Consider the following 24,667-nt stretch of genomic DNA (forward strand, 5'->3'; position numbering starts at 1 on the left):
TTCTTTTTGTCATTCTTTTATCTAATCCAATCCTTTGTTTTCATTTTCTTTGATATTTTTTTCATCTTAATTTCTTCCTTTTCATTTCTTTCGTCTATTTTTATTTTCTTCTTTTCCTTCTTTCATTACCTTTCATTTTACCTTAACAAAAACAGGCTTTTCCTTTTTTTTTATTACCATTTTGCATTCTGCAAAATTTGAAACCAATCGGACTTACTAAACTTTTATCGTTGTAAAAACGTGAATTAACTGATTAGTGAAATATTCATTATGCGAATGAGCAATGATCATATTCACTCACATACTACAAAAACAAGTACAGTAGGCTATTCTTCTTATTGCCATCTTGAATTTGAACTTTGAAACCAATCGGAATTACCAAACTTTTATTTATCGTTGTAACAAACAGTTTACAACCAACAACGACAATGAAGACAAACGGCAAAGACAACTATATTGGTAAAAACAATAGCCACCCCAGAAGCCAACAATTAATTCACTCATCATACTTGCTGAGTAGGCGCACCGACAACTACATAGCAGACATACAACCGTACATCAAACACTAATAATGGCTGTATTATTAATTTTTATGCAGAGCCCCTCATGTTTCAGGAGTATGCCATTTTATAATTTGAACTGCGCATGTGCATGTGGAAGATGGTCTTGTCATAAAACAAATATAACACAATGTAGTATCTGTATTAATCTACTTTTTTTTTAAACAGTATTTAAAGGAATAATAAATAAAAAATATTAACTTGTTTTATTCTTGTCTGAACTAATCTGTACGTACAGTATGCAGACAAAAATCCGTTTACCAGAGAACAAAATCCAGTAAACACTTATACCATGGAGGAAATATATTAATATATTTCCTCCATGCTTATACCTAGGCTCTCGGTCGTGTATCCTTGGTACCAGGCGTTAATTAGATTTAACCTGTGAAATATAACATTTTTATTGGGCTTAGTGCACGTCATACAAAATGTAATTGGCGTTCCATACTCCATTTCGATACTGTCTCTAGATCAACTCACTCGTTGGTTCAGAATGAGAAAAAAACAAATAGGGACTTGAGGCAAGTCTATGCTACGGAGTCAGTCAAAGAAACCTTTGGACCGCCCTATCAAGTGATACCTCTGACAGAGGAATGTTATTTTATTACAATAATGATTATAATAAGTACAAATGATGATTAAATTTTAAATTACAGTACCACCAACAGATTTAAAAGGTATATATATTTGCCAGAATTATTAGCCTTTATTCTATAAAAGGGGTTTGTGATGCGAGAACACTGTGTTAACATTTAAAGTATCATTCAAATTCAAAGTTAATTTAATCTTTATCAGAAAATCTTTGTTTATACACTGTAATATATAAAATGTTAGGAAATTTAATATATATATATATATATATATATATATATATAAAACAAAATTCAATATATACATTTCATATATAAAAGAGGTTTTGTTTTATCATTCAAATTCAATTAAATTCAATTCAATATTTATTGGTCCAATATATAAAAAATACATTAGATTAGAAAATCTTTGTTTATATACTGCAATATATAAAAGCTATAGGAAATTGAATATATATATATATATATATATATATATATATATCAAATAAATTAAGGCGAATTAACCACCTCGTCTGTTGTTTTATTGAATATGTTACATACATACGCACACACAAACACTCAAGTGACTGGAAGTGGTCCTGTCATTTATTTACTCTAAAACAGTGGCTAAACATTTTTTATACACTTTCAAATTTCATGTTGATAATTTTTATGTTAATTTCAAATGAGTTGATGGTACTTTGCATAGACAATACCGGTACATCTTTAATTATCTTGTTAGTGTTGATAATACTATCAAAGTAAATATTAATTCATTCTTAAATTCTCAAATGGCACTAGTCCTACTCTAATAATACTAATAATAATTAAAATAATAATAATAATTATGGATATTATAATAAATATATATAGCCCTAGTCATATTGTATATAACTGAACATAATGAAATATGGCTGATACATATATAACATATTATTTCTCTATATGTATTCCACACCGTTCTTATAATTTACCTATACACATACACACAAACACTATATTAATAATAATAAAAATAATAAATAAATAAATATAAAAAATAATAAATATAAAAATATAATAATAACAATAATAATGATAAAGATAATAACAACAATAATAATAATATTTTCTTTTTATCAAGATATTTACATATTTTGTGTTTTTTATTTTATTTTAGTCACAGTTGCGTCGGTTTATACAATGTTTTATTTGAATATATTAAATAAAAAAAACGAAATAAAACTATTAATAATATCAATAACAATAATAATAACAACAATAATAATGACAATAATAATAAATTCCTAATATTAACACAAATTAACACAAAACATACGCTATGGGGGAATAGTAATGTTGTTGTTGGTACTTTTTTTTTCTATATAAGATTGGGTATTGGTTCGGTAGGGCCGGGTATTTTTCCATTAGGCCTATTTTCATGAGAATTCAAAACACGCTTAATATACCAGGCAATCACTTCACCATTCAAAAGAATAATTGAAGGAATATAAAAAATATTAAGGTAAGGTTATCGACATATGCTCATGTTGAAATTTGTATGGTGTTTATATCGATTGACCTTGATACGAGCATACGCGTTTCCAACTACGAATTGAGTTATTAACAAATTAATTCGCTGGTAATAAAATTTAAAAATGTTCATACTATGGAGACTTTGAATCACTAAAAAGGTTGGAAGATTAGATAATTATATTTATTTCATCTATCTAAAATTGCTTTTAAAAGCTGTCACTGGGCCTGCCATGATTTTCTTTAAAAAAATATATATATATTGCTAATAGCCTAAACCATTAAGCTATTCATTCATTTCATTTTCAAAATTGGCAAGGTATCTTGTGGCTTAATTGCGTACAATTTACAAAAATAAATAAATAAATAAATAAATAATTTAACATTAAAATGATTGAAAAGGGGATAAAAACAGAATCATATACATTATTATTTTACTATTATTCTCCATAATTAAGTATTAAAAGGATTTGTAATATTTTTTTTAAATTACAACCCTCCACCGTTTGGAAATCCGACGAAGAACTATAGACAATAATTATTTTAACCCTACGAGAAACTCAAGAGACACCCGGACCTAGGGATCACATTTGTGGTACCCTATGTACTGGTACCCTATAAATGTCATAGATCTGCTAATTGTGAAACCATGTAAGTTGTATATGGGGTTACCCCGTTACCATACACTATAGAAAATTGTAGTAGATTATACACACTTTTCCGTCTTGTGTACTACTATGAATTTAAGATAAAAAAGAAAAAGATATCGCCACGTTAGAATAATCAGAGCGTTAGAATATTCAGTAATATGCGTGTCTATTCACTGCAGAGTTATCTTCACATCACATTTCCAGTCACGCATCCGTTTTACTCCTTCGCCTTGTTTCCAAAGTAGGATAAGAACATTTTTGAATCAGTTAATTTTTAGTGTACTTGTGACCATTGATTTTTCAGCTTATATAAGTTTTCCTTTGAAGTGATATTTAATCAGAAGATGTTGAAAACACGCCTCCAGCATGAGTTATGAAAACAAATAGTTCAGTTTCTCTGTTTAAATTGAGTAAGCCTCCAGAAATCATTTTCATACTGTGTGTCTAAATAGAAAGACAGAATTGTACAGTTACATTGTATAGAATGTCAATTCAGATCATCTGCGTATTTGTTCATTGTTTATTTACAAATAAATTAACTGGTTAAATTAGGTTCTTGCTTTTCTATCTCTCGAAAATGTTCATAACGTATGTTCATTATATTCATTAGCTCCTAATTCCTAAAATTGCTGGGATGGTAACTGTTGAAAAAATACATTTTTAAAGGTATCCAACCATTCATTCATTGATGACTTACTCGATACTAGGCATGATTCTACATTTCATTACATCTATTTTAAGACAAAATTTGGCAACTAGATGTGTAGCCAATGCCAGATACATTTTTTTTCAGGTCAGATAAGCAGCAACGCACGTCAGTGTTTTCTGTTAAATGATATGGATAATTTTTCTTGGTTTTGTTTTTCATTAAGGACTACAACTATTCTTGATATCGATACAATTAACGTCCGAGTGTTTAAAAGGTGTCTGCAAAACTGCAAAATGTTCCTGGATGTCATATTTAACACGAGGATTTTATGAGTACAACTTTTTCCATGCGAAATATTGCCTGTTCTTCCTGTTTACAGCAATTACTTGATAAAGAGAGAATCGTGGCACTTCTCCAGCTGTCACACCGTGGGGTTCACTTTTCTGTGATAAAATTAAGATATATTAAGAATCAATGACTACGAAATGATAAAACAGAAAAAAACATGATCAACAACAACCAAAACTACACCAAGAGCAACAGAGAAACAACAGCAGCAACAGTGGCGGCAACAAAAACATCCCTAAACTTTTTTGATAATAATAATAACACTAATAATAATAATAATAATAATATTAATAATAATAATAATAATAACAATAATAATAATAATAATATTAATAATAATAATAATAATAATAATAATAATAATAATAATAATTCATTCATTCATCATTTTATATTTACTACTATTACTACTACTACTACTAATAATAATAATAATAAAAACAATTATAATTCATTCATTCATTTATTCACCATTGAATTTTTAGAGTTGCATATCCATAGTAAACGCAGAGGGACAATAATAAATATTGAAAAAATCTAATAATAATAATAATAATAATAATAATAATAATAATAATAATAATAATAATAATAATAACAATAATAATAATAATAACAATAATAATAATAATAATAATAATAATAATAATAAGAAAATATTTTGCGTGATATATAATATACAAAAACGTTATATTACAATATTGTATGTACCTCATTAAGTTAGTTCCAGTAGCACATTTACAGGAAAAATAATGCTAATATCGTCATTGATGAGAGCGCCTCCATTTCCTACCAGTATGCGTTCTTATCCATTTAAAGTCATCTTCAATAATGCACCCATCCTGTTTAGATCAATACCGTATGTCACTATGAGTTGATAATGCTTAACCTTACACGGTTTATTCGTTTAGCAGAGAAATATTTGTGATTTTTTTAAATGTTTACTTTTCTAACAACATAATTCATAAGTTTATTGTTGTTATCAATATCAATATTATTGACGAGTGGCCCTTCAGTAGTGCATTATGATTGTTGTTTCGTAAATAATCTATTGTAAATAGTAACAGGAACATCAGATTAATAACAGCGTTTACTTACCCGTCTTGTGAGTAATCGATTGATCCAACAGCAAATTCCGTTGAACTCAAAGACAAGGAACAAGTAGAAATATTTCTTGGTAGCTGAAATAAAACTTTGTTAACCCTTTAACATAAATCATGGTCAGATACGTAAAAAAATTACTTCCAGTTTCTTTTATGCTGTGGATAAAATGTTAACGCTGTAGAGTAAACGGCATTAATGCTGTAAAAAATATCATTAATGCTGTAAAGAAAATTCTGTTTTTTGTTAATGCTGTGAAAAGAGTAAACATGTTAGAATTTGAGCTAATATGTTGTAAGGCGTTATACCAGATTGTTAACTCTTCGTAACAATAGTCAAATTTTGACTGTTTACACCAATGCGTTAGAAACAATTCAGTACTCGACACTTAACACACTAATGTTACCTCTCATATCCTTACACACGTACGCACGTTCTGATGATGCGCACGATTGAGTTTTCCAAGAGAAAACGTGATCTTCCCGCCTGTATACAACGCACCCACCTTCTGCACCAGTTTCGATGACACTGTAGTCAACGTCAGTTCCATCACTCCAGTGTTCCTCGTCAGCTAGAGGAAAAAACGTAAAGCACAATAGACTTTTAAAATCGGTGATTACTCTTCCGTGTATCTGTGGTTCTTTGATTCACTGCCCATTGAATAAAAGGAATCTTAAGACAAATATAATGGCTGTATTGTTGCCTATGATTAAATTTGTCTCACAATTTCAAAGTCCTCTTTTCTGTCGAAAGCGCAAAAAGCACCCAAAATATTAGAAATTGGTGCTAGAAATTAATCTTTGAGAGTATGGTGAGTAATATTCATGGCCTACTTCTTGTGACACTGACTCATAGATTATGGTTGCTAGCCGTAATGATGTACTTGTTTCCACTATTTGTATCAATGCATATTGTGATTCGAAGCTACATGATAGGTGGCTTTCTGTTTTGTACACGGACGATGATTAATCTCAGCTTTCTAATTTTTCTTTCTTTGTTGTACTATGTAATAATATACTTGTATTGGTATCTATTATGTGTTTTGGACAATTTCTGAAATAAAATTGAATGAATGAATGAACGAACAAATGAATGAATGAATGAATGAATGAATGAATGAATGAATGAATGAATGAATGAATGAATGATAACTAGGAAATAATTCTCGTCTTTATTAAAATGAGAATCAATGACTTCCTTTCTTGCACAATTTGATATTGATCTCCCTTGGGCAATTTAATTGGCATACACTCTAGCAGTGTTATAATTACTTACAAAAATTTAAACCAATCCACGAATCTCCGTCATAGTATTGAATGATAGTCTGAATAAACTCATCTTCCTCTTGTGAATGGATGCTGGCCAGGTCAGCCTTTCGCAGCCCTCGGCAAAAAGATACAGCTGCCGGCCATGACAGATTGCTATAATGGCGGTAACAATTATTCTTATAACCATACCAACTTCCATCAAGACAGCCAAATTTCTGAATATCTAGTTAATAAAAAAAAAACAATAAAATTATAAAATTAATAGTTATATAAGAAAATGTTTTGATACTGTAATATTGTTGGATTATATTGGTAACGCCGAAGTTTGCATGTGTTTCACCTCAACATCTACTAAACAATATACAATCCTAAGTAGTAACCACCTCAGAGTGTGGAAAATTAAAAGATACAAGATAAATTTTATTGTATTTTTAAGAAAACGGAATTGCAGTTTTGGTGAACAATAAAAACTATGAACAAACAAACAAAAATACAAATCCCATCTGATAACCCATGGCATTACAAAAACAATAATCGACAAGAACAACAACAAAAATAACAACATCAGTAGCATAATGATAATATAACAATACAAATAACCATATTATTGTAAATATAAAAAAATTATCTTTTCTTTGGTACACATTCTGAGGTGGTTATTTTTCAAAAAGTATATTGTAGTGTACAAATAGTAATGATAAATTTAGCATGAGTGACTACCTTTCTTACAGACGGCTCTTGTTTGATTGCTTATTTCACAGGGGCCGTCGGACCAGGAGACAGAAGTTGGGTAAAATTGTGTACATTTTCCTTCCCCGTCTATAAGATAAAATAACACAATTAAAGGAGTCGTATATCATATAGGTATGCGTTGTCTAATGGATGTGACACTCAACCTGACAGCAAGAAGTTGCAAGTTCGGATCCTGCTAGAGACACTTTTCTTCATACAACTGAATTAATGAGGAACATTTCGTTGAAGGGCTATGCTTGATAGATTGTAACATTTTGTTCTTATTTAAGCACTATATTTATCCATTTGTTTATATTGTATTTAAGGCGCTACACAACAACCTTAAAATTCCTTAATTTCTTGTTATTTATGAGTAATTCATTTGTTATTTAAGCCAGGCACTCAATGCGTCGTGGAAATGGAAAATAAGAAAGTCTTGGGTCGTAGGCCCAAGCCTTGGTTGGGGGCCAGGGGGGGGGGGGCCAGTGGAGGTCCCAGTGGAGGTCAAGGAGGCCCTGGCACCTATAGCCTTTTATAAGTTGTATCCGAGATTTTAAGAAATGAAATTAGCATTTATTTTTACACTGACTGTATTTTCAAAATACAGTGGCAGATCCAGGAATTTGATATGGGGCCCAGGGAGGGAATTTTACAGGTGGAGTGATAAACTTAAAATAGTCACTTATTTAGTCTTTCTGCATGTACAGTACTTTTAAAATCAATCAAGAGGCTTTTCATTTTCTCTTTTTTTTGAATTTCACTTTTGTGCAAGTAGTATTACTATTGCGACTACATTATTGTGGGTGGAAATACTACAGTCTAATTCACAAACAAGCAGAACTAGGGAGATAGGGAGCACACAAATTAATTAGCATTTTTATTTCACAAACATAAAGGTGATTTACTTAATTTATCAGTGGTGGATCCAGGAAACCGAAATAGAGGGCGACTGGAGGGACTTTCACAGTTTTGGAAACTAGACCACCGCAGGCTTGGGGCTGAGGTAAGAAAATTTTGATTTTTACACCGCTAGATGGCCGGAAATGTCACTCTCAGACCTAAGTTCTAAGTCGAAGTTTGTTAACTTGTTGTGTCACTACTTGAATAAATCGAAATAGATTGACCTGTCCGTGTCAAAAGCTCTATAATTATTTTTTAATAACGGCTATATAAAATTCAATTGACTAACTATATGTATATTTTTTTAATTAGGAAAAAAAGGAATCAATGTCTGTAGATAATATTAAACACTAATATATACGTACCGGTCATTATAATATACAAAAGGAATAAATCGTTTATGGTGGAAATTGTGCACTTTTGAGTTTGTAAATAAATCGAAATAGATAGACCTGGCGTGTCAAAGGCTGTATAATTATTGTTTAATAACGGCCATATAAAATTCAATTGACTACTATATTTGTGTTTTTTAATTAGAACAAACAGGAATTAATGTATGCAGATAATATTAAACACTAGTATATACGTACCGGTAATAATAATATACAAAAGCAATAAATCGTTTATAGCAGAAATTGTGCACTTTTTAGTTGTATAAATATTGGCCTATAGATACAGTACATTGTTTTTACTATACATTTAACCTCTGATAACAGTTGCACCCATAAAATCGATGTAGTGGTTAATGAGATGGTTATGAAATGTACAAACAATTGCGTTTTTACTGGAAATACGCACCGCACTTGAAAATAGCACAAGTAAACAGACAAAATTCATGACAGTCATTCGTAATTGTTGTTCTTCCCGCTCGCTTTGAAAAGTGGGGTTTTAATTAATGAAGATTGTTGAAAAGTGGGGCTGGAACAATTGATATGATGTCCCCCTACTTTGAAAAGTGGGGGACATGTCCCCCATGTCCTCCACCGATCGACGCCCATGCGGCTGCTGATTGTCGGTGGAAGTCTGAACGGATCGTCCTAAAAAATCCCATTATGCGCGCGTCGTTGCGTTGCTTTCTTTATAAAATCACGTCGGCCGACGACAATCAGGCGCAGTGAGTACACGAGATTGACAATTAGCTGGTTTTAATGAAGCCACCGACGCCATGTTGGAGAGGCCGAAATTCCAGAAACAAGTCTTCGCAGCACTAAAAATTTGAATCACTGTGACGATCATCAAGAACGCACACGTTTTTGTTTTCCTGCACAAACTGGCGTGTTGAGTGGGAGGATGTGAAAATAAAATCATTTCTTTATATTTAAATTTATATACGACATTAGGGGTCCTCAACATGGTGTCGCTGGCTTTACTTATATTCTGTAATGATTGCCCGATGAGTCCAGCTATTATCAGGGGCGGATCCAGCCTGCCAGAAAAGGGGGTGGGGCCGCTGCCTGCGAGCGAAGCGAGCAGCCTTAGGCTGGGGCCAGGGGACCGCCTAGGGCCCCCGGAGAGGTCAGGGGCAGAGCCCCTGGGTGGGGTGAAAGGGGGTGAAGCCCCCTTAAAGCCAGCACATTTGAGGAATATGAGTTTGCATTAAGTCAATTTTGACTGTCTAGCATGGTAGTTTTCAGTATCAATAAAAAAAAAAAAAATAGGTGCATGTCTTTTAAAAGAAATTTTAATATTCAGGGTAGCCGTAATATGCAACTATAAAATGTGTCATTTAAATAATAATTCATCTACTCACAGCTGTGAAAATTCAAGGTTTTCCAATCTTGAAAACGGTCAGGTAAATTTTTCTCATGTCTTATTTTATGTCTGTTTACCTACATAAACAAATTGAGTAATTGCATACAATTTTTTTTAAATGAATCAATAAATTCCAAAAAAGTAAGGGGATCCGAAGGTTCTCCCCGGGAAAATTTTGATTCTTAGAAGGCGGGAAATAAGCTTTCCCGACTTCTGAGGTGTCTTTTAATTACTTTTTTATTTCTTCAAAAATTCAATTTTTTCCCCTCTTGAAAATATTTTAATGAATCAATGAATTCCGAAGAAAAAAGGTGTCCGGGTTACCCCGGAAATATTTCGATTTCTAGAATGCGGGAAATGAGCTTTCCTGACTTCTGAAATGTCTTTTAAATGACTTTTTAATTTCTTCAAAATTTAAGGTTTTTCCCTCTTGAAAACGGTCAGGTAAATTTTTCTCATGTCTTATTTTATGTGTGTATACATACATAAATAAATGAGTAGTTGCACGCCTATTCTTTTTTCCATGAATCGATAAATCCCAAAAAGAAAGGGTGGTCCGGGGATTATCCCCTGGGAAAATTTTGATTCCTAGATGGCAGGAAATAAAATTTCTCGAAACTGGAAGTGTGTTTTAATGACGTTCTTCAAAATTCTAATTTTCTTATTGTAACATAAAAAAAAAAAAAAAAAAAAAAATCAGCTCACGGGTCCTGAAAAGTTAGGTCTAAATTATTATTTTTTTTTGTTGGCCAAGGGAGGGGTCAGGACCCATTACCCCCTCCCCCAGATCCGCCAATGTGAATCGCGAGACAATGTAACTCGGTTGGGGACTGGATAAACATTCTCTTTCCCATCCTTCGCCTCCTTCCCTCTTTCATTTCTTGCATTTCTTTCCAATCATACAAAAATCTCCAGACATTATATATTTTTTTGCCAAAAAGTGGGGGGGCGGGTTCCGCCGGCCCGTTAAACACTGTGGGTGAAATTTTTTTGCCAAAAAAATAGGGAGGGGCGTACACCCCTTACATCTAATCCCATTCTAATATTTAACAAAGGGCCCAGAAATCAATTAAGCCAATCCTGTTGAATGTATAGGTCTCAAGTCACTCAACCCAATGGCAATAAATCGTGCTTTATTTAGGCTAGCTAGGCTAGGGTAGGCCTAGTAGCCTAGATGAGACCCTAGCGCCCCGTCTAGGGCCTAGGTTAGCCTACCTACAGCATTGAAGATCACCAGTGTTTAATTATTGAATATAAAAGTCCTATTGAATTAAAGTACAGTACAGTATATTGTATTAAAATTTTCTACCAGATAGAACGATCAAACTATCATCTGTTTAGAGAGATAACGTTACATGCCATCCTGTAATGTTGGTGAATGTCTAGGGATCATCTTAATAATTCAACACTCACTGCATGCGGAGAGCTGAAAACTAGCTACAGCGTACTTTTGGGCTGTGATACCTTCTGTTCAGGGATCGTCTCAAAAATTCCGTTGTTTTTTTTTTAAGAAAATGTTTTTTCTTGCTATTTTTCACTAGACAGTATACATAGGCTAGCCCGAATCGTTTTTTTGTGATATAAGTTGGGGCGCGCGTCGCAGGCGCCCCCCCCCTAAATCTGCCCCTGATTATAGTAAAGATCAGTTGGTTTTAGGAGGAAAGCTACTGTCATCTTGATAAATACAAGTCAAAGGTTAAATCTCAAATGAAACTCAAAATTCTAACCTGGTGTCCAGTTCCAGTCCCATGTTAGGGACTCCAATCCAATCCAACAGTGTTCATGGGATATGTTGCCTGCTTGTGACGACACAAATTTTTTTTCCTCTTGCGATGTAATTGATACCAATTTTGCGCTTTCTCTTTGACAAAACGAGTTTGCGTCATCGCAATTAATGACATTGTCACCAAACAAATAGCATGTTTCTTTGAATTGCTTCCAGCCATACGGACATTGCTCTTTAAATAAATGAGCAAATACGTATAAAGTATCCAAACATACCGTAGTTTATTTATCTGCTTATAATGAAATTCTATACGAGATAGGTCCATGATTCGACCATAGGTCATCGTCAGGCAATTTAAATGTTAATTTCTTATAATATATATATATATATATATATATATATATATATATATACATATATACATATATATAATTTAATTACACATTACATTATACATAAATATAATTGATATCTTCAAGTAAAAAATATATGGATATATAATGATTAATACCAAACGAAAGAAAACCTTTTCAGTAAACACATTAAATTTTGTCACTGATTTTGTGTCTTTTACATAATAATTTGAAACACTGCGCAGCCTATTATCATGTTAAAGAGTTGTTTTTGTCATAAACACAATGGAAAGAGGTTTATCTTTTAAATATCCTACACACCTCTAAATATAACCAGTAATGGACTTGGTAATCCAATAACTTCATTGCTTCGTTTATTATAGAGCGTTTTGATTTGCAAAACCAGAGTAGTATAGTATGGAATATCAGGGATGAGTATTCCTTCAGAAGGCTCTCCATTAAATGTGTTGTTGCTGATATTCCAGGCTTCCACCGCATCCCACCATTCAACAACGTAACCAGTTACACATCCAATGCCATCATCACGATTGAATGCCCACTCAGTCCAGGTAATGTTGATACCAAGTGAACTACGTGAAGTAACAGATGGTGGATTTTGTAGAACCGGTGGATCTATTCAATACAAGAATATAAAAATAATATTATTTGATATGATTGAAATTGTTACATGATGGTTAAAATATTCGTCTTTCACTCCAGGCCATTTTAATTCGACATAAAATCTTCGACAACACCAAATGATGAGCTTTTCTGGATGTATTGTATCATTTATGGTAATAATAATAAGAACGGTGAGTAAAGTAGAGGCCATTTTCTTTATTTGCAATTCATGAATTTCTGCATAGCCTAGTGTTAGTCCAAGGATATTTTATTTATTTCCAAAAACAATATACCAGTTAAAACAAAACAACACATAATGATTAGAAAATCTACATATTTTGGCTTTTTCGATTTGAGGACAAGTAATATAACAGCAAAATAAAGTTCTATTGATTATAACAACTTTCAATAACAATAACAATATCTATAATAATAAATAATAAATATAATTGCAATGATAATGTCTATAAAGCCGATAATGACGATCACAATGATGGTTCTACACACAGTATTAATAATCATAATTATATTAACAATATTAATTATCTTCTGATCGTGTCCACTGTGTGGTGATGGTTGAATTGGCGACAAAGACGCTTTTATCAAACCCCACAATATTATTAATCATAATTATCAGTATTGATTTATAGTATAGCTTATTACAGCAAACTGTAAATTAACAAGAATTTTAAGAAACTATTGAAAGTCTATATTTCTACAACATTCAGTAAATATAAAAGTATGTTGTCGTACACAAACAACAACATGTGATAAAAATGTGGACAAAGTTTGTAAGGTACAACACAACTGTTGTTAATTAACAAAAATGTCTGTGAATTTACAAGGAGCTATGCAAAATCATAAAAGTCTGTATTTTTGTATACCTACAACATCAAGTAAATATAAAATGTTTTAATTGTTGTGTATTAACACGAAAAGGCCAGTACAGAAAATAATATATTAATTTACAACATTCATATTGTTTTGCTACATAAAATAATCAGATTTTTACAATAATAATAATAATAATAATTATAATAATAATAATAATAATAATAATAATAATAATAATAATAATAATAATAATAATAATAATAATCAGCCTCTAAGCGCTTCACATGACTACGCCGGTCATTGGATCAAACACATATGGAACACATTGAAACACCAAATTAAATTAGTAAATGAAATTATATTATCATTCCATAAATCGCAGCTAGTAATCAGCGCAGGTTGTGTTGGAACCTACCAGGTACCCACTTGATTCCTGGGTGGAAAGAGGCAACCGTAGATAAAGTGACATGCCCAAGAACACAAGCGATTTGCACAGCCAGAGTTTCGAACCCCCGACCTCAAGGTTAGGAGTCCAAGCCACAACCGGTGCGCCAACCGCTCCTAAATGATAATGATTAGTCTTACTCAAATACGTTTACACTAAAACAAAATTAGAATAAATATAAATATTTATGGTATTAAATTACCAAATACGATTATAAACTAAATATATTTAATACGTAATATGCGTTGTATACAGATGACATAACGATGATTGTAGAATGCCTGCAGGATTATGTACAATACTTACATATCTGATGAAATGCCAGCGGACTAGGTTTTCCAACAAGTAATACACCGTCGACCTCAGTAAGAACCTTTACTGTGAAACTGTATTCCGTGTTGTAGTTCATATTTGCGCACGTTATGCTCGTTTCGGTGCCTATTGTAACATTTAGAACAACTAAATCGCTGGTATCATTAGTCGGCCAAAATTCAAACCGATAACTGTCAACATTTCCACAGCCGTAGTCCTTGTAAAAATTCCAGACCGACCAACTGATATTGAAATAATTTGCAAACACTTCGATCAGTGGAGCATTGCTTAGAGCTGGAAGATCTGAAAGATCTGGATTTAGAAAATAATAGTTGATTTTAAATATTCTATTTTTAATAATACATAATTCTAAGAAATAACAAAATCTACATGCTTGCTTTTTCAATTTGAGGACAAGTAATTTAACAACAAAATAAATTTCTATTGATTATAAAACTTTCAATAACAATCACAATATCTATGATAATAAATATAATTGCAATGATAATGTCCATGAAGGAGATAATGACAATCACAATGGTGGTGAAATACAGTAATATTAAGCCAGAATTATATTAACAATATTAATTATATTCTTATCGTGTCCACTGTTTGGTGGTGGTTGAATTGGCGACGAGGACACTCCATAACCCCACAATAATTATTAATCATAATTATCAGTATTGATTTAAATTATAGCTTATATATTATATATTTAAAATTGATTGTTGTTGATCTGAGTTGAAGAAATGTTTTGGCTAGGAAATATAAATAAATTTACAAATGTATATAAATAATGCTCTATATAAATAAAATTTAAGCGTCTTCAAAATGCCCAATGACGGTGTTACCAACGAAATCAAGCAGGTATACCTTCTTGGTGTTATAATACTTACATATCTGAACTGCCAGTGGACTAGGTTTTCCAACCACTAACACACCCTCAACATCAGTAACAACCTTTACAGTGAAACTATATTCTGTGTTATTGTTCATTTGTGTCCTCGATATGTTCATTTCCGTGTCCATTGTGGTATATAAAACAACTAAATCGGTGATGTGACTAGTTGGCCAGTATTCCAGCTGGTAACTGTGGACGTTTCCACGGCCGTAGTCATTGTCCAGACTCCAGATTGACCAACTAATCTCGACATTACAGGTATTTAGAAACATTGCCACTAGTGGAGCATCACTCAGGGCGGGAAGAACTGGATATAAAGATGTTAAACATTTCAAATTCTGAAATAATCTTATGTGAAAAATAACTGTGATATGTCCATATAGGTGTAACACAAAACATCATTTTTGTGACAAATGATGTGCCTCTGGGCATGATGATGTTTTATTACAACCAACTGTAAGCGTATCACATTGATTTGTCACATAAAATTTGAAGGTTTGACAAAGCTTTATTAGCCTAAAATAGGCTACTTATTAAAACTAATATATTATATAAAAGAACAAAGCTAGAACATTATCGCTTTCCTGTCAATTATTAAATATTTTAAGGCCAATTATTAGCTGTACGTGTATATAGTCAGTTGATATTTTATACATAGATATATCTTACTTAGAAGTTTATGTTGTTTAAAAAATGAAAAAAAAAAAGAAGGAATATAAAATTAATTTTGTTTGAATGGCAGCAATATTAGGTCATTTTGTTTAACCCAACTTCGTATGATGCTGAACCTGTCCGTGGGAAACAGTGGCGTAGCTAGATGTTTTGGCGCCCGGGTTCAAGAGTATAAAATTGCGCCCCCAACCCCTCCCCCCATTATAATTATAATATTTTTATTCAGCTATCCCCGAAGGGGGTGGGGGCTGGCGCCAACCCTGTCACTGACTATTGAAACTGCATTACAATGTTCGGAACTTTGTATACAACTTTACCATTATCCTACTTTAAAGGCTGTTGTATTTATCGCATACAGCTTAGTATTCTTATTCTCTAAATTTATTTTATAGTTAGGCCTATATAATTTTTAACATTGTTTAAACGCGCAACTAAATTTTGTGTGCCTGTGCATCAGCAAATTAGTTAATAAAATGCTTTTCCCATCGTGGCTCTGAGATATGGCATGAAGCTTTAGTCATGCAGTCATTACATAATAGGATAAAAAAACAAGAGAAAACGGTCTAAATGAACTGAAAAGAAATCACAATCTATAAATTTACCAATAAAACAACTACATTCAGATTCTTATTATTAACTGGAAAATATTCATGACTGACGTCATACATCAATTTCGTCGTGTTTTATTAAAAATGCTTATGTTTGTTTTACTCTCACATTCCTATTTCAGCGCCCCCTCAAACCTGGCGCCCGGGGCACGTCCCCCCTTGACACCTAGCTACGCCACTGGGGAAACATTAGGGTTCCACGTAAAACCAAGATAAATACAAACTTTACTATATTAAACATTTAAGAACGTTGTGAATGTTGTAATTGGGTTTTGTCACTGAAAATAACGTTAACACAATGTTACAGCCCATACAAAAAAATTCTATAGAACTGTATAGACCTTCTATAGAGACTAATCAATTTCTACAGAAATTTGTATTTTCTATAAAATTGTTTTATAGAAGCACTAGTTTCTATAGAATTCTATAACATACTATATACACACTGTCTCTTATACACATCTAGATGTGTATAAGAGACAGCTACTGTACTCAGTAAGTATACTAATCAAGGAGGTTCTGATCATCACTGCATGTGATTGCACATGTGCAACCACTGTGCAGTTTATACTAAGAAGTTCAAATGAGTGGATATTTAGTTTGTTTTGTCATTCTTGATCGGATTTTCTCTACTGTTCCGTTTAAACTTTATATTATCATTATTTGCATTTATGTGGCTGCTCGTTGTTTTTATGGGTTTATCCCATTTGCCATATATATATATAAATTTAAAAGTATATAAGACAAGTGACTGTCCTTGTAGAATGCAATATACAAAAATCATGTAAAAGCGTGTGTTTACAGTCATAATTCGGATGAATTCCAAAATGGCGTATTTAGAAATTGGTTTAAAATCTACGCTGGTTCCCGGCGTTTGAGGCTGTTCCAGTATAGATTATTAAACTGTTGTAATCTGGTTGTATATATAATACTGGACGGCATAAGCCAGATTAGTATTATGTAACCCTCGCATATTGCATTCTGGTGACAATCACCAGTCGTACAAATATGAACATGATGACAGTAGAATAATGGAGTGAATATATACGTATTTATGTGTTGAATAAGGGTTTAGAACCAAATAATGTTATTACAACGTAAAACTGCTGGATAGGATAGACACACACACACACACACACACACACAATACATGGACGGGATGTTATCATTTAGAGTGCTCCAAGTAAACTCTCATGATTAAGCCTACTTGCTAGGGGCTTGGAGCAAACTTATATTGCAGAAGAGGCGAATGCAGATAGAGCAGATGAAAAGTCAATAAACATAATAGACGAATTAACCCATGAGCCAAGTCACATTGCTTACCAACTGCTTGAAGGAGCTTTTAAAAAATACAGTTTGGTTTGCATCCATACATTTCCAATAAATGGGATGATTTGCAATTTTAATGCATATTGTATAACTATGAAGGTATTATATCCATGGTATAACTATCTAACCTTGCTGGCATCCTAATCCGGCCCATCCGTCTTCACAAACATCACCATCATGGCAATTTCCACTATTTCGATCACATTTTGACGAGCTTCGGCAATGACATATTTTGGTGCATTGTGGGCCATAAAATCCATCAGGGCATTCAACATCCGTTTTCCTCTCTGATATAAGGTAAACCAATTCAACAGACAGTACGGTAATCATTAGTAACATTAAAGAGAATGATAACAACAACAGCAACAGCAATAATAATAGCAATAACAATAACAAAAATAAACATAAAATAATAATAATAATAATAATGACAATGACAATGAAAATTTTAATAATAAATGCCAAATATTTATATAGTGCCCATTATCTTAGAGTTTTTTTCTTTTCGGATTGTATTTTGTATTTCTCATTCATACGACTTAAGCTGAAGAAGGGAAACGGGCGTGTCAGAAATATTCGTGTTTAATAAAATTTTTATCTCTATTATGTCACCGTATGAAGTCGTTTTATTTCGTTTACGTTTATTCTTATATATTTCTGTGAGACATAGCCTACGTGGATCCTACTACACCAGATACTATATATCTAATTATATATGTATATATATATATATATATTTCGTTCTATTATAGATATAATATTTAATATGAAATTATGTAATATAATATTTATAACAATTATATTATATAATTCAAATATTTCCTTGATGTATTCTTTTTCTCGTATGACAGTACGACTTAAACACTTAACGTTCATTTATCAGCCTTGCGAACATACAAGTACAAGTGGAGTAACCATAGGGTTCATAACTTCATTCGAGAAAGTAATCGTAGCAAAGCAATTACTGAAACCGTTGCAAATGTAAGCAAATGAAAAACAAAATATAATTTTCATACAAAAGTAGCCCATCGTTGTGAACAAGACTTGATTTTCAAGCCAAAACCGTCAACATAATGGAAGTATTTTTATTTGTATTATATTGGTATAATTATTATAGACATTAATATCTACTATTGATCGGTTTTGATTTATAATGTTTTAAAATTGGTCTTTACAAACCTAGACAACGGGTGCCAGTGTAACCAGTATGACAATTGGCGGTTTCGTTACAACCCTCTGATGGCTGACAATCAGAGGCGTCACAGTGACAGTCAAGAAGGCATCCGGGTCCATACTTGCCAGTCGTTTCAGTGTCGCAAACTAAGTCACAAGAAGAAGGATGTATTTTTATAGTTAATTTGAAAGCACAAACAGCAGTTGCTCGTGCTTAAATAAAGTTAATATATATATACTGTCTCTTATACACATCTAGATGTGTATAAGAGACAGCATTATATAACAGAAAATAAGACAGAAAATAATGTTGCGGAAACGTTATGTTAGACAGTAGAACACAATATAATATAATTTAATCAGGAAACGAATATTTCGTCTTGTCTTCAGGACTTCATCAGCGTAATTGATTACAAAAGTTGGCAAATACCAGATCCAATGTAAAACAGAAAACAGTCGGCAAAAAGTAAAGGAGGGTGATTAAATGAGATAAACAATATTGGAGACATGGGGATAATGATATATAATGGGAGCGAGATAATGAGTAAAACAAAGTACTGATATCGAGAAGTGGAAGCGATAGCCCATGATACAGATAAATATAATGGTACAGTAACAGCAAAATAGCAGATGCAATTAATGGTGGTGGGTAGTGGTTAGCTCGCTGGCCATCGGCCGATTGAGATTAACAAGATGGCAGATCAATGTATTTTTTCTTGAAAACTCAGATGAGAATGTGTTAAAGGTCGGAAAAAGAAAAACAGGATAGACAAATATGTAAAAAAGTTGGAATTATACTGTCTGTCGAGGGATCGGAGCTCTCATTTGTCCAAGATAAATATCCTCATTTTGGTATTGACCTAAAAAAAGAATGTGTTTCGCACTCTGCAGCACAAATCATGCCAACAACCACAGTCCAGGATTGATTGGATTACTGACTTGCAAAAAAGAAAATCTTATGATTTTATTGTCCGGGGCGCTTATTCAAATTAGAATGGGGCGCTTATTCAAACGGGGCGCTTAAGGAAATTTTCACGTTAGGAAGGGCGGTTATTCGAGGGGGCGCTTATTCAAACGAGGCGCTTATTCGCGCGAGTACGGTATTCCGTCTCTAAATTAACTTTCTCGTTGGTGGCGCTGTCCAGAATGACAAAAAATAATAAAAAATAAGAGACTTGTGGCAAGTCTAACAGTAACGTAAACAATCTATCGATAGGATGAGAGGCTCGCTCTCGCTCCCACACCAACTAGCCTAGGCTTACTCTGAGTTCGGATTCGTAATATATTATCATCTTCTGTATTTTTTTCTTTTTCATACCAAGACTCATATAAATAGGTATGGGCAACAGCCAACGTCATTGTCTTCTTCATCTGTTGTTTCTTCATACGATGATGATGAGGTGAAATATTCTCCGTTACCACCATGCTCACTTTTTTCTTCCTCCGCTAGGCCGTCGCAGTGCTTGTTTTGATTTCGCGCTTGGATGAATTTTGTCGGTCACCAATGACGTCATTGAGTGACCTCGTTGTTTCTAAGGTCTTTCAAAAATGACACTTAAACCTTTTTTTTAGTTCAAAATCAATTTTATTCGTAATATATGACCAACACTTGTGTTTATAATATATTTATAATATAAACACGCTGTAGTTTATAGAAATTGTCAGAATAGGTGGCAGAGGCACTTTAAAAACAAAAAAATAAAAATAAACGAGACACTGCACAGTATTTCTCTCTTTATGCGGATTTATAACAATGTTTATTTCTGCCAAATTTTCTCCTGGTGGTAAGAAGGCGCATGGACGATTGTTTAAAATATAAAATACAGTAAACTAATAATTAAATATTAAACTGGAAAGCAAATTTAATTAAGAAAAAATTCTGCTGTAGTAGGCCTACTAGTACAAATTTGTTTAAAAAAACCAACCAAAATAATATAAATATTCGACATTCCCAAAGGTGGCAAAAGGCCGGGTGGCAACGGGCCTGGGTGGCAACGGGCCTAGAGTGGCAACGGACCGGGTGGCAAAAGGCCGGGTTGCAAAAGGCCTGGGTGGCAACGGGCCTAGGGTAGAAAAAGGCCGGGTGGCATCGGGCCTAGGGTGGCAATTAGGCCGGGTGGCAACGGGCCGGGTGGCAACGGGCCATGTGGCAAAAGGCCGGGTGGCAAAAGGCCGGGTGGCAACGGGCCAGGGTGGCAAAGGGCCGGAACCACTTATCATGGTTTTGTACACCTGTGCTTTTCAGCCTCATTGGCATCCGTCCATCATAAATCAATCCACTAACGTTTCGCCACGCATTTCCGCATTTCCTTTTTTTTTTTTATATATATTTAAAAAATAATAATTCTGTTTATGTGAAAAGTCACCGGCAAGCAATAACGGAGTCGAATAGGGAGATACCTCGGTGTAATGGTACAGACAGTAGACGACCGGGTATACCGGGTAGCACAGACACGAAGGGACACTTAAGGGCAAAGAAAGTCATTGATCGAGTTCCTAGTCCAAATACCAAGTGCCATGAACATCTTTTTTGATGAATACCTGCGCTATACAAATCATTATTCATTGGTTGGTTGGTTGGTCGGTCGGTCAGTTGATGGATTTAGACTGACCACCAACCACCCATCCGACATTGACTGATTATTGCATTAATTCTTAAATAAATATATATTCAGCATTATTTGTTTAGTGTTGGTTTACCAACTTTAATATTAAAATTGATAATAATAAAAAAAAAAAAAAAAAAAAAAAATATAAAGCCTAATATTTAAGCTGTAAAATTTACCTCTTTTGCAATCAAGGTCACCATATCCGGACATACACGAGCAACCAAAAGGGTCAGGTAGACAATAAAGACTTCCTTTACAGTTGCCTTTGTTTTTACTGCTGCATATTATATTGCAATCGCGTCCCCAATTATTATGACCACAAGCTAAGAAAAATAAGACAGTGTAATATTAATACGAGATATTTGCCACGATAGGCCTACATATTTTATTATTCATCTATATTATCAGGGCCACATATATTACATTTCCAAATTTGGACAAGAAACAATATTATGGAAAACTTAATATAATTGTAAGAATATTAGTTTATATTATACAGTACTTAACACTCAAAAAAAGGGTAGTTGATTGATTAATATATTACTTAGAATAAGGATGGAGGTGGAGTTCTTGTTCCTCATCGGAAATACACTCAATAAATTCAATTCAATCGAGTCAATAAATTAAACGGTGGTAGCGAAAACAATCAACTCGAACCGGCCTGTGAAAGGTTAACTACTCTAATACTTCCCGCTATAAGTCCCACCCCTGTCAATATTCATAAAATACGACATTTGTAAGACTAATTAGGCATCATTAGTTCGAACAATTAACAAGATACACTAATATAACGCCTACCTTCTTCACAGTTGTTTCCAGTGAAGCCCGGGGGACAGATACAAGCTCCAAAATGAACTGAGCACACGCCCCCATTGTAACATACGGGGCAGTCGCTCTCACAATAAGGAGGCTGCCACTTCCCACGAGGGCACTCTGTCCAAAAGTTGGATAGTATAGAAATTATAAACAATCATATAGAATAAAAAACACGTTTTAACGTCATTATAACACTTGCTAATAACGTTATAATTTAAGTTATAAATACGCAATTATTGTTCTACAAATATACGTTCATAGAACGTTATATAAAGACGTTCATAGTAACTGCTCTAAGTTTTACAACGTTCTTTGAACGTTATGCTGCAATGTTATTAAGTTATAAATACGTAAATAGAGTGCTACAAAAAACGTTCTTATAACGTTAATAAAAACATCTGTAACAGCAAAATGTTAACGTTGTTATAAAGTTTGTTTAAGTTATAAATACGTAATTATGGTTCTACAAATATACGTTCATAGAACGTTATATAAAGACGTTCATAGCAACTGCTTTAAGTTTTTACAAACGTTCCTTGAACTTTATGCTGCAATGTTATTAAGTTATAAATACGTAAATATAGTGCTACAAAAAACGTTCTTATAACGTTATATAAAAACATCTGTAACAGCAGAATAAAGGTTATTATAAAGTTTGTTAATAACGTTAAATAAACGTAATATTTGAACGTTATACTTAAAGTTATAAATACGTAAGTATGGTTCCCTAAATATACGTTCATAGAACGTTATATAAAGACATTCTTAGCAACTATTTTACGTTTTTATAACGTTATGCTGCAACGTTATTATTAACGTTACATTTTAAGGAAAATTTTTGTTCATGATTTGAGACATTATATTCTAAATGCAACGTTTTAAACATGGTTTTTAAACGTTTCTAAAAGTAGTGATAATTTTTCAAAATAAGTTGCAAAGACGTTAATAATTTCCGATACAGAAAAGACATGTTTTAGTAGACTCAACTAGGTATATTTTCAATCCTTTAAAGTTGACCTAGAAAGTTTTCAATGTGTACACAAGTATAATGTAAGCTATTGCCAATAAATTTAATGAACGTTTAACAGTACTATATTGTTCTGTCTTTTTAACAGCGTTAAAATAGATTTAATATCTGTAAAAAGAAAACGTTTTTTTTTTATTTTCAGGGGAAACTCTTTACTATCAATATATGCTTTAACACTCAATACATATAGCATAGGTAATTGACAATACTCACGGTCAATTTTTTACTTTATTTCTTGATTCCAAAATTACGTATAATTACTTTAAGCTTTAACTTACAAGCCTTGTACTTTTATCTTAAAATGTGCCTCGACTGATATGTCATTTAACCGACACTCCTCAGTCCACATCGTTCTTTTAAGATATCGTATGTTCCATTCCTAGCTAGATACCTCTTTACTAACCCTTTTGATAACATATTTGCATATTCCCACACTTCATTAGGTGCACGAATCATACACTGACACTTTGCCTTAACGTTTAATATTCATGTAACTTATTGGCATTCACAAACCGTTTACCATGAGTCATACAACCTACCCATATTCATTAGTTAACAGTACTGTTAAGTAGAATGAAATAATCCTAATATTGTGACAGGGTCCTCATACTCTTGCCCCCTGTTACAGTTTCCCTCTTTCAGTTTCCCCTCTTAAATTATTATCCAAGTATGATTATTTTGAGTAGAGTGTCAGCCGCAGGTTTATTGTCAAACTTTTTTTAGTGCCCATCCATTGCATCGTCGAGTGTGAAAGTTTGTGGCCAAGATTGTTGGAGGCAATCTTTAAGGTTTTACGAATGCCTTTGCTGTGACCACTCTTGCAAAGGAAATTGTAACGTATGAGAGATTGAGTTTGGGTCGAAATAAAATATACCATGACTTTTCATCCAGTTTTTTCTATAGTAGCCTGATCTGCAACATTGTATTGGTGTTTAGTTGGTAATACGCGTTGTCACGAAGTATTGCATAACGTTTTTAGCGAATGTTATATAAACGTAGCAATAAAACGTTGTGAAAACCTGAATAAGTTACGTTATTAATGAACGTTTTAAAAATGTTTTAACAACGTTCTTAAAACGTCAGAAAGTTTAAAATAAACGTTGCAAAGTCGTTATTTTTAAACGCACTCATATGCCATGAAAAAGTTGTAGAGAAATGTTATTAAAACGTTATTGAGTTAAGTTCTTTTTTTATAAC

At 32.9% G+C, this 24,667-nt stretch overlaps 1 protein-coding gene across 1 annotated transcript; it reads right to left on the minus strand.

The window, feature by feature from the left end:
• Nucleotides 1-3,736: 3,736 nt before the first annotated feature.
• Nucleotides 3,737-24,013, minus strand: LOC117117283. Its single transcript, XM_033261542.1, has 14 exons — nucleotides 24,010-24,013; nucleotides 22,426-22,560; nucleotides 21,804-21,950; nucleotides 19,025-19,165; nucleotides 17,974-18,132; nucleotides 15,232-15,543; nucleotides 14,330-14,647; nucleotides 12,445-12,756; nucleotides 11,772-12,002; nucleotides 7,381-7,479; nucleotides 6,668-6,883; nucleotides 5,390-5,963; nucleotides 5,003-5,133; nucleotides 3,737-4,386 (listed from the first exon to the last, which is right to left on the minus strand). The coding sequence occupies exons 1-12, from the start codon at nucleotides 24,011-24,013 to the stop codon at nucleotides 5,767-5,769; spliced, it is 2,271 nt and encodes a 756-aa protein (XP_033117433.1). The 3' UTR covers nucleotides 3,737-4,386; nucleotides 5,003-5,133; nucleotides 5,390-5,766.
• Nucleotides 24,014-24,667: the final 654 nt, after the last annotated feature.

The sequence above is a fragment of the Anneissia japonica genome, unplaced genomic scaffold, assembly GCF_011630105.1.
Source record: "Anneissia japonica isolate Jap-2015-1 unplaced genomic scaffold, ASM1163010v1 scaffold9870_len254840_cov161, whole genome shotgun sequence".
In the NCBI taxonomy this organism is placed as follows: Eukaryota; Metazoa; Echinodermata; class Crinoidea; order Comatulida; family Comatulidae; genus Anneissia; species Anneissia japonica.